We start from the raw sequence: 10982 nt of genomic DNA on the forward strand, positions 1-10982 counted from the left end.
GATCCACAAATAGATTATATCAAATAGTTTTTTAAAAGAAACATAGCTTGAAGATGGAATTTAATTGAGGGAGAAAATGACAATGAAGTCTTTGTCATTTTGAGATTATCATACCTTTACCTCAAAGTCTTTAGTGTCTTCTAAAATCTCACGCAGAAGGCGTATATATTCAGTTGCCGTTTTAAGAATGTCCACCTTATTGGGCTTCCTGTCTTTGGGAAGGAGTGGCACAATGGCCTTCAATTTGGAAAATCCACGATTTAGATTTTTTATCTAGAAAACAAAATTCAGACATTTATTAAGCATTTACTATGTATAGAATCGTCTGGCTGAAGCACAAAGTTGAGATAAGACAGGATTCCTGAGCTCATGGACTTACAGACTAAAATGGGGGCATAAACCACAAACAGCTAACAAAACTATACATAGTACCCAGAGGCACCCCTCATCTAGAATAATAGGTCCCTCAGACAAGGTTACTCGTGATTCAAGATATGCCTCACTGATATATTTACTTTTATCGGTCAATTGGGGCACACGATTAACCCAAGGTATGTCATTTGATGAAATAGTATAGAAATAAAAGCAATAAAAAACATCTCCCCTATAACCTTGGAGTTGTAAACAAATACACACCAGTGGGAAGAACAGACACATGTAGGCAACACATGTTTTCATGGTCATTCTTGTAGGAGTATGTCTGGAATACATATATGGAAGGGAAATTTATATCTTCCATGAGGCAAAGCCATTGATATTTTCTAATGATATCCGTTCCCACTAGGGAAAGTCCACACTAGCAGGTGCTCCTCTTGGCATATAATCTCTATTTGTCACTTCATATCTGCCAGACACTATAAGGCATTCTGGGTACCTGCTGGGTATATAACTATAGGTTTCTCTTCTCTGAGCTTCTTTGTTCAGTTTGAAGTCTTCGGCTAATAAGTTCTCTTCAAGAAAAGAATGAACTCTGTTCTGCTCTTTTAGGTTAAAGTCCTGAAGGTTCAAATAACATATGTACACTTTAGAAAGTCAGTAGTCCTTCACTCAATCCTGGTCCAGCAAGAGTCCGTCTTGGGTGGGGAGAGGGGTTGAAACACAACTTCCTGACTTTTTCCTTTATGGAACAGCTGGCTTTATTCAGTTTTCATAGTCTTGACCAGGCAACCTCTCGTCTCTAGCAGATTTTTACTTCTTTATAAGAAATGGCGGTTACATTCCTGACTAAATATCCAGTGCCCACAGCCTCATGTTTCTCTTAAATTGAACTTCCTAGTAGGCAACATCATTCATAACTTAAGGCAAAGCTTCCATATACCTCATTTTTACTCTCTGAAGGCTAGAGTACATTAAATCACAACATACAAAGGGGCTATTTGTCTAACAATTGCCATAGGCTGTAAGGTTCAGGGTCCTGAATTTTCTCAGCTCCAAAACTTTCTGCTCTCTCTCTTACTTAGATTGGTAAGCATAGAGGCAAAGCTAAATCCAGGGATGGGGGTAAAGAGTTGGGGTGCCAAGTCATCGTCTGTCATACTAGCCTAGTCTCACTCCTGCCTTTCATATGCATATATGACAGCAAAACCTTCCGAGACTCAAGTCTGTCTTACTTTTAGAATATTTCAGAGAGGTACAAAATAAAGCATTATGTTAGGTCTGTAGTGGAAAGGGGGGAAAAAAACACCTAGAGCTTGAATATTTTAATATTTTGACTTTAGAGCCCATTGGAATAGTAAATAAACCAGAATAAAGAGTTAAAGGCAAGTATTAGCAGCTCATTTAACAGCTATACCGATTAGAAGCACAAAGAGGCCTCAAATAAAGCGTATATTATGTATAAAGTATATGTCACAGTTAGGAATTGGAACCAAAAGTTAAAAGGTACTCAGAGTAGTTATACCTACTCTCTTGGCCAGTAGGCCCACTCAGGATATCAAATTATACACCAAAGGTGTACTTGATGAATATCAAGTCAGAAGATAGAAGATACTTTAAAGGTTTTCTTAAATAAGCTATGACAGTGTGGTAAAACCTTTATTTCAGACCATAATGATCTTCCTGTCCAAAAGTTAAGGACCCATATTCTGAAATCAGAGAATCCTCCCATTTCAACACTAGAAAATCCATAGGTGACTCTTTTTAAAATTCATCTTTTCCAACATTCTAAGCTGATCCTTCAGCTTCTTAAGTCCTTCTTTTCTTTTACATTTTCCTCTAAAAACATTTATAACTATCAAGTTCTGGTTGAGAGCAGCAGTTTGGCACAGCTCTTAGGGGGCTAGTCTTAGAGTCAGGAAAATCTGGATTTAAGTCCTCTCTCTGGATGTTTTACCATAGGCAAGTAACTGGACCTCTAAGTACCATAGGCAGCTTATAGGTTACAGAGTAGTTTCCCATCTGCTTTGGTTAGAAGGAATTTCCACACTTGGAGTTAGCCATACTGATAGAACCACAGCAAACCTAAGAAGACAAGACCTACTTTATTGAAAATTGTGATAGCCTCAGAGACAACTGTATGCTCCTAGAGGGCAGGGACTATCTTTTGCTTTTTTTTTTTTTATCCCCAGCACTTAGCATACCTGACACGTAGTAGTCACTCAATGTTTGTTATTGATATTATTATGCTCTCCTTAGTGGGCCTATCCCCAGACAAGAAGGGAAATTTTTTTTGTCTTCTCACCCCACTATTTCTCCTTTCCAAAGTGGGGTGGGAATGGAGCTTCTCTAGACTCTAATGAAAATAATTCTTTAAAAAAAAATAGGGAAACAGATTGAGCAAGCATGTGGGTGTCAAACCCATTTGTAGTAGATGCCACCCAAGCTCTCATAGCTTTTAATGACTCACCCAGGTAACTTATCTGTAAGTGCTATTTGAAAGTTAGTATGACCATTTCCAGATAAGCTGTTCAAACAGATACAGGAAAATGACATGGCCCCTGGGGTATGACATAACATTTCTAAGTGACTGAGCATGACTATTGGACCATGCTAGTTCCCTAAGGATTTCTGACTTGGGATAATGCTATATCCCATTGCCAAATCTTGCTTAGGGAGCTCTTGTTTGCAGACCAGGTATTCAGACAGGTTAAAGAAACTTGGTTAGAAAAACGTCCATTCTCATTTGCTTCCATAAGATTTGGTAGGGAGCTATATTGATGCCATAGGATTACCATAGGATTATTTCCATAAAAGGAAACATAATAGTCTATTCAATCTCATTGAGTGTTGCTGTAAGGATGAATTAGAGAGGAAAGGGGAGTTATGGCAGAAACACACCCAGTGGGCTATCCAAAACACTAGCAACTCCATAATCGGAGGAAGCATTAAGTGAAAATCTCTGTGGGCTAAGAAACTCTTAAAAAAAAAAAGCCCACACAGTAAACTATTTCCTAGGAAATTCTGAGAAGCATTTGCACACCCACCCCCTTCTCCCTCCCACTCTTCCTAAACCAGCTAACAAAATACTCCAGCAACGTTAACAGTGGTTCTTCAGAATTGGGGATGACAGGGGTGGGTAGTGATATAAGCAGGGTGTCTCTCAACACTTCTGAGAAATCAGTCTTTGAGGGCTACTTCTGAGACCTCTCAGATTCCCAAAGTGAGAGTTGTCACAGACTGGCTGGCTGGACAGCTAGCTATGTGTGAGCATTACACACAAATATATAATCAAACAATCAAAACAAATATAATCCACATATATATATCAGAACCCCAAAACAAGATGTTTTCATAAAACTATGAGTCTCCATTTCATACTGCATGATTCAGTAAAAATATATATAAAAATTCTATGTTACTTTCAAAACTGCCATGTTTGTGCTTCCTTCTGTTCTTTTCTGTGTATTATTTTAAAAATACAGCCTTTCCTTATATATACTTTAAAAAAAAACAGAAGCCACATTGAAGAGTTTTGTAGTTCTTTTGCATCTAAATGAAGCAGCTGTAATTTCACATTTGGGAAAAATCTTGTTTTGGGGTTCTGATATATATATATATATATATATGTGTGATATATATATATATATATATGTTGTGTATATATATGTATATGTGTGTGTGTGTGTGTGTGTGTGTGTGTGTGTGTGTGAGGATTACAAACAAAATCAAGGACTTCGTGAGGGAGGGTGGGACAGTGTCCCTGGCTCTTTCGGAGATAATCTGAGGCTCATGCTCTGGGCATGGAAGGTCTAGGAAGGTCATTGAAATGAGAAGTTTAGCTTTAGACTACCTCCTGAACCACCTAAAATAAAAGTGGAAGGGAGGAGGCCACCAGGAAGTCAGCCCCCTTTCTAATCCCTTCACCCATTGAGACCATCACCTCACAACATCCCAAAGCATAGAGGTGGAGAGGAAGGGCGGGTAAAGGAAGTGAGAAACTGACGACTTGATTCTTGGGGGGCAAGGAGGTGAGGGGGGGAAGGGCCGAGAAGGAGGCGACCCGTGGTGCCCAGCGGGAGAGCCCTCACCCGCTCCCGTTCCTTGGCGTTGGCCACCTGCCGCCTCTCCAGCACCTCCTTCAAGTCCTCCGTGGAGGTGTAAGTGCCCGACGGCTGCCTCTTCATCCGGCTGATGGCTGCTAACTGGGGCCGGGTCCCAAACTGCTCCCTCAGCACCTCCTCCAGTACCTCAGCCCGGGGAGTGGCCTGGAAAGGTAAAGCGCAAGGCGGGGAGAGCTGCAGGTGCCTGTCCATGGCGCTGAAAGAGTGCGGGACCTGGCTCCGACCTGCCTGCTCCACGCGCCTTTGACCCAAAGTGGGAGAGGGAGCTGAATGTCTTCACCTGAGAGGGCTCAGGCGGGCACGTGTGTGCTCACCTGGGCAGACGCACGGGGGATGCCTCAGTGCAGTGGGGGCAGGGAGCTCCTTGACCCCCACACTTCTCACCCCCAGCCTCCCTGGGTAGCAGGAGGAGGGCAGGGTGAGGAATACAGGATGCCCTGGTTGTTGGAGCCAGGAGAGACTGGAAGGAGCATAGCAGAAAAGCCGATGACCTCTAAGACTGTGTAGTTCAGTTATAGCTGGTCAGCTATCTGACCACCCCCAGAGGAGGCCTGGAGCATAAGGTGTGAGGGCTAAGGCTAAGGGCAGACACAAATGAATTTTTTTCCGGGGTTTAGTAGGGCCCTCATTTTACTGATAGGCAGCCTGAAGCACAGAAAAGAGAAAGTTGCTTGCCCAGATGTCACAAAGGTAGAAAAGCATAATTCAAACCTATGGCACCAAATCAAAAATGTACTATTTGAATCTTAAGATCCTTGACTCCAAATCCAGTCAACTTTCTAACCATTCCAAATATTGCAATGTTTGCTCTTATATTACTAGTACATCATAGAGGCAGTTTAGTGCCTTGGAAAGAATGCTGCCTTTGGTGTCTAGAAGACCTGAGTTTAAGTCATGTTTCTGTTTACTTGCTAGAGGTATGACATTCTGAATTTTTGTATTCCTCAGAGCACAGCATAATGCTCAGAACAAGCCTTCAATTAATGCTTATTAAATAAAAGAATGAATGAAAGAGGGTAGGAGGCATCCCATGTCCTCATAGGATAGAAGAAATCACCCATTTTGGAGAACAGGTGACCTAACAGAGTAGTAGAAAGACCCCTGAATTTTCACTGAGGTGATCCACTTTGAATTCTAGGTTTGCTACTTATTACACAGATGACCTTGGGAAGTTTTCTTCTCTCTAGGCCTCAGTTTCTTCATCTATAAAATTAGATGATTTATAGGTGATCTTTAAAGCCTCTTCCAGCTCTAAGGCCTATATCTGAGTCTATGAATGTTTCCCAAATGTGAAATTACAGCTGCTTCATTTAGATGCAAAAGAACTACAAAGCTCTTCAATGTGGCTTCTGGGTTTTTTTAAGTATATATAAGGAAAGGCTGTATTTTTAAAATAATACACAGAAGAGAACAGAAGGAAGTTCAGAAGGAAGCACAAACATGGCAGTTTTGAAAGTAACATAGAATTTATTATATATATATTTTTACTGAATCATGCAGTATGAAATGGAGACTCAGTTTTATAAAAAAAAATCTTGTTTTGGGGTTCTGATATATATGTGTGTGTGTATGTGTGAATATATATATATATGTATATATATATATATGTGTGTGTGTGTGTGTATGTATATATATATATACATGTACATGGAAAATTATCTCTCACTCTCTCTCCAGAATGAAAACAAATAAAAATTAAGAAAAAGGATATGGGTCCCTTTTTTTTTTTACCAAGGACCATGAGCTCACAAGAGGAGGAAAAAACAATCCAATATGGTAAGTAAAAAGCAACTTGTTTGATTTCAGATTGGGTGGGGAAGGATTGTAGGAGAAATATAAATATACATAAGCCTTTAAAATGTTTATAACATGCAGCATAAAATTAACTAATAAGCACATCAAAAATATAAATTTCTTCATTCTGATCTCTTGGAATCCCTAGTTTCCTGGTGTCTCATTTCAAGCACAGACTTCTATATGAAACCTTTCCTGATCTCCCCAACTGCTAATACACTTAACTGCTATCTGTTTTAGTTTCCTTATTTTTAAAATGGGGATAATAGTTAACACTTACCTTCGAGAGCATTGTGAGATTAAAATGAGATAATATTTGTAAAGTGCTTTGCAAACCTTAAAATTTTATATAATTACTAGCCATTATTATTACATCCCCTCCAAAAAATGACCTTTCATATATATTTATGTATTTTGCATATACTTAAAAACATACATGTTTTCGCCATTGGAATATAAGCTTTTTGAGGACAAGAGCTATTTTGAAGGGCCAGGCACATAGTAGGTTCTTAATAAATGCTTGCTGATTGACAAGCATTTTCAAAGTATGGGCAGTTAAGTTGAAAGGGAGACAGTAGGAAGAGGAGAGAAAAAGAGAGAAGATGAGGGCCAGATGATTTAGATATATAGAAACTTTGCTTAAAGAGAGGAAAGGAGAGAATTACAAGAGAGCATGGACAATGAAAGATACAAATACTAGAAGGAAATAGACTCAAGGAAGTTCATATGAAAAAGAACTGAGTTCTCAAAAGATTGCAAGCCTCTATTAGTTAACAGGGTGGCATGAGAGCCAAACAAACAAACAAACAAAAAAAACCCTAATGTAATTTTAGGCTACATTATATATACTTTTAAAAAAAGTATGGTGTAGTGACCAGAATAAGAATGGTGACAGACCCAGTAGACACCATCTTGGTCAGATGACATCTAGAATATTTTATTCAAAGCTTCATATTTATGAGGGACATTGAGAAGCTAGAGTACATCGAGAGAAGGGGTTACCAGCATGGCAAGGGGACTGGAGACCATGTTCTCAATTTCTGAAAAGTAATTTTCTATTAAATTTATCTTTTTAGATATTCTTTCTTTGAGGTAAAGACTTTAAAATACACAATGTATCTGGTAAATGTAAAGGAAACACATAACTAAGACAATTAGCAACTTTATTTTTAGAATATCAAAACAGAATCTTGCATTGTCACTGAGATTATTTTTAGAAGCATTTTATAGCCTGAAACATTAATAAACTATAATTAATTATTTGGAGGAAGATTCCTTCCTCCCTCTTCCTCAAATACTAAATTTTGCTTCATTCTTTTAGGGGAAACTAACTACCATCAGAAATTTAATTAGGAATTCTGAGAAAAGAGATGCTTTTTATGATAGGCCATCTTTTGTTGTTGCTTGGTTGTTTCAGTCATGTCAGACTCTTCATGACTCCATTTTAGGATTTTCTTGGCCAAGATCCTGCAGTAGTTTGTCATTTCCTTTTCCATTTTATTTTACAGATAAGAAACTGAGGTAAATAGGATAAGTGATTTGAAGGGTCAAATTTGAACTCATGATGATGAGTCTTCCTGATTCCAAGCCCAGAACTCTTATCTATTATGCCACCTAGCTGCTATCTTTAGGATCTAACTTTTCAAACCTGTTTTAAAGAACCTTTCAAAGATGCAAGAAAAGGTATACTTATAATAATGTCATGAATGTAAGATGGAATATATAGAGAGAAATGAACCCTCTCTTATTTTACAAACACTAGTCAAGCTAACAGAAAGAGATTCCAATCATACTCATATAGTGAATTTCATTTGAGAGTTTTAGAGAGTTTAGCAAATATAACAACAAACAACATACCAATGCATTAAGAAAAGCACCCTGCTAATTCATGCTACTGATAGTTCAAATTACCACATATAAATGGTCAAACACATTTTTAGAAGAATGAAAAATTAACATTGGTGGCTTGAGTAAACAGAGCTCCTTGGAGACAGGAATAGTTATAGCCTCATATTACTATAAGAAGCTATCAATAAAGAAAGTGAACATGCAAACCTGAGGGAAATACAAGCTGGTAGTCCAGAGTTAATGGCCTTCAATTATGAACTGGGAAAAATGTTTAATGGTAATGCCAAAGTTTCATTGAAGCTGGAGATCTTCTAGATCAGTGGTGTCCAAATTTTTTTGATCACCCCATCAGTAATTTTTTTTTACTTGTACTCTAATATGTTCATAAATATACGTGGGTCCATACACAGGTAATAATAATGTGCATTATACAACTAATAAAAATGGAAATTGAAAAGATGAAATAATATTTTATCAGAGTTGGCAGGGAACCAATAGAATTTATTGAGAAGGGGAGCAACATAATCAGAACTGTGTGGAGGATGGAGAGAGGAGAGTGGGGAGAGACTTCAGTCAGAGAGATCAGTTATGAGCTTGAATGAGGGTGGTGGCTCTGTGAGTGGAGAAAGGGGCATGGATGAGAGAAATATTAAGGAGGTAGACAACAAAATTTGGGTTATGTGGGTTGTAGTAGAGTGAAGATTTGAATATGACAGCAAGATTATGCACTTCAGTGATTGAAAGGATGGTTGCGCCCTTGACAGCGATAAAGACATTCAAAAGTGGGGTGAGTTTGAAGGAAAGATAATATGAGATTTTGTGATGTAAATTAAATCCCAGCCATGCAAACTGATCCTGTGCAGCTCTGTCCCACCAAAAATGAAATGGGGAGGGGCAAGGTAGAGTTATTACTTATTATTATCTTGTGTAGCAGGTCAATCCTGGGAGCACAGAGGCCACCCGAAGGTGCTTGCCACAGTTGAGGTGATGGGTTGCAGGGTGCATGTATGCTGGTGGGGGGGTCAACTGGAGAGAATGAAGCCCAAGGCAGAAGAAGAGAAATAAAGAGCTTAGGAAATAGAGTGAAAAGGTAGGGTGGGGAAAAGACTCTACAATTGGATATCCAGGGGGAAAAGTGGGATTCAACCCATCTTGTTACTCTCCAGTTGGTTACCCCTTGGGTCCAAGTCATAGCTACCTTGGTATCATTCTATGACCTATCGGGACTGTATCTTTGGAAGCCACAAGCCTTATTTTGGGAGATTCCAGAACAAATTACATCACTGATGTAGACTTCAAAAGATCATAGACTGAGATAAAATTGAAGATTCAAGGAGGCTTCTACATTTGTGGTCATCTTATGTTCCTCTTCCTTCATCATGTCTTTTGTGAGTTTTTTAAAATAATTAATTCATTTATTTTTAGTTTTCAACATTTACTTCCATAAAATTTTGAGGTTTACATTTTCTCTCCCTCCCTTTCCTCCCCCCACCCCCGATGGCATGCAATTTGATATAGGCTCTACTTATACATTAATATTAAGCATATTTTCCCATTAGTCATGATGTAAAGAACAATTAGAACCAATGGAAGAAAGCACAAGAATGCAACAATAAAACAAAACAACAAAGGAAAAGGAGAGCAAATAGTATGCTTCCATCTGCATTCAGACTCCATAGTTCTTTCTCTAGACGTGGACAGTATTTTCTATCGTGAGTCTTTTGGAGTTGTCTTAGATCCTTGTATTGCTGAGAAGGGCTAAGTCTATCAAAGTCAGTCATCACACAATGTGGCTGTTACTGTGTACAATGTCCTCCTGGTGCTGCTCATTTCATTCAGCATCAGTCCATCCAAGTCTTTCTGGGGTTTTCTGAAGTCTGCCTGTTCATCATTTCTTATAGCACAATAATATTCCATTACATTCATATACCACAATTTGTTCAGCCATTCCCCAATTGATGGGCATCCTCTCAATTTCCAATTCTTTGCCACCACAAAAAGAGCTGCTATAAATATTTTTGTACGTGTGACCCCTTTCCCCATTTTTATGATCTCTTTGGGATACAACCCTAGAAGTGCTATTGCTGGGTCAAAGAGTATGCACAATTTTATAGCCCTTTGGGCATAGGTCCAAATTGCTCTCTAGAATGGTTGGATCAGTTCACAACACCACCAACAATGCATTAGTGTTCCAATTTTCCCACATCTTCTCCAACATTTATCATTGTCCTGTTCTGTCATGTTAGCCAATCTGATAGGTGTGATGTGGTACCTCAGAGTCATTTTGGTTTGCATTTCTCTAATCAATAGTGATTTAGAGAATTTTCCATTTTCATTTATCATATAGATAGTTTTAGTTTCTTCCTCTGAAAATTGCCTGTTCATATCCTTTGATCAACTGAGGAATGACTTGCATTCTTATAAATTTGACTCAGTTCTCTATCTATTTTAGAAATGAGGCTTTTATCAGAGACACTGATTATAAAAATTCTTTCCCAGTTTTCTGCTTCCCTCCTAATTTTCGATGCATTGGCTTTGTGTAAAAACTTGTCAATTTAATGTAATCAAAATTATTCATTTTTCATTTCATAATATTCTCTATTTCATGTTTGGTCATAAATTCTTCCCTTCTCCATGGATCTGAAAGGTAAACTATTCCTTGCTCTCCTTGTTTGCTTATAGTATCAGTCTTTATATCTAAATCCTGTACCCATTTTGACTTTATCTTGATATAGGGTGTAAGATGTTGGGCTATGCCCAGTTTCTGCCATACTGTTTTCCGGTTTTCCCAGCAGTTTTTGTTACATAGTGATTGCTTATTCCAGATATCTTTGGGTTTAT

The 10982-nt window shown here is 38.4% G+C and overlaps 1 protein-coding gene across 1 annotated transcript; it reads right to left on the bottom strand.

The window, feature by feature from the left end:
- Positions 1-108: 108 nt before the first annotated feature.
- On the bottom strand, positions 109-7322 carry FIGLA (folliculogenesis specific bHLH transcription factor). Its single transcript, XM_020985215.2, has 3 exons — positions 7296-7322; positions 4467-4643; positions 109-273 (listed from the first exon to the last, which is right to left on the bottom strand). The coding sequence occupies exons 1-3, from the start codon at positions 7320-7322 to the stop codon at positions 109-111; spliced, it is 369 nt and encodes a 122-aa protein (XP_020840874.2).
- Between the last annotated feature and the right edge of the window lie 3660 nt (positions 7323-10982).

This window comes from Phascolarctos cinereus, unplaced genomic scaffold (assembly GCF_003287225.1).
Source record: "Phascolarctos cinereus isolate Bilbo 61053 unplaced genomic scaffold, phaCin_HiC Scaffold_2;HRSCAF=192, whole genome shotgun sequence".
Lineage (NCBI taxonomy): Eukaryota > Metazoa > Chordata > Mammalia > Diprotodontia > Phascolarctidae > Phascolarctos > Phascolarctos cinereus.

Bases quoted from the DNA above. Each gene is read 5' to 3' on its own strand.
- FIGLA (XM_020985215.2), bottom strand. From the start codon at position 7,322: ATGGTCTCCAGTCCCCTTGCCATGCTG. The intron at 4,644-7,295 runs GTAACCCCTTCT...TTACCTTTCCAG, and splicing joins CCAGTCCCCTTGCCATGCTG to GCCACTCCCCGGGCTGAGGT. The intron at 274-4,466 runs GTGAGGGCTCTC...TTTGTTTTCTAG, and splicing joins ACGCCAAGGAACGGGAGCGG to ATAAAAAATCTAAATCGTGG.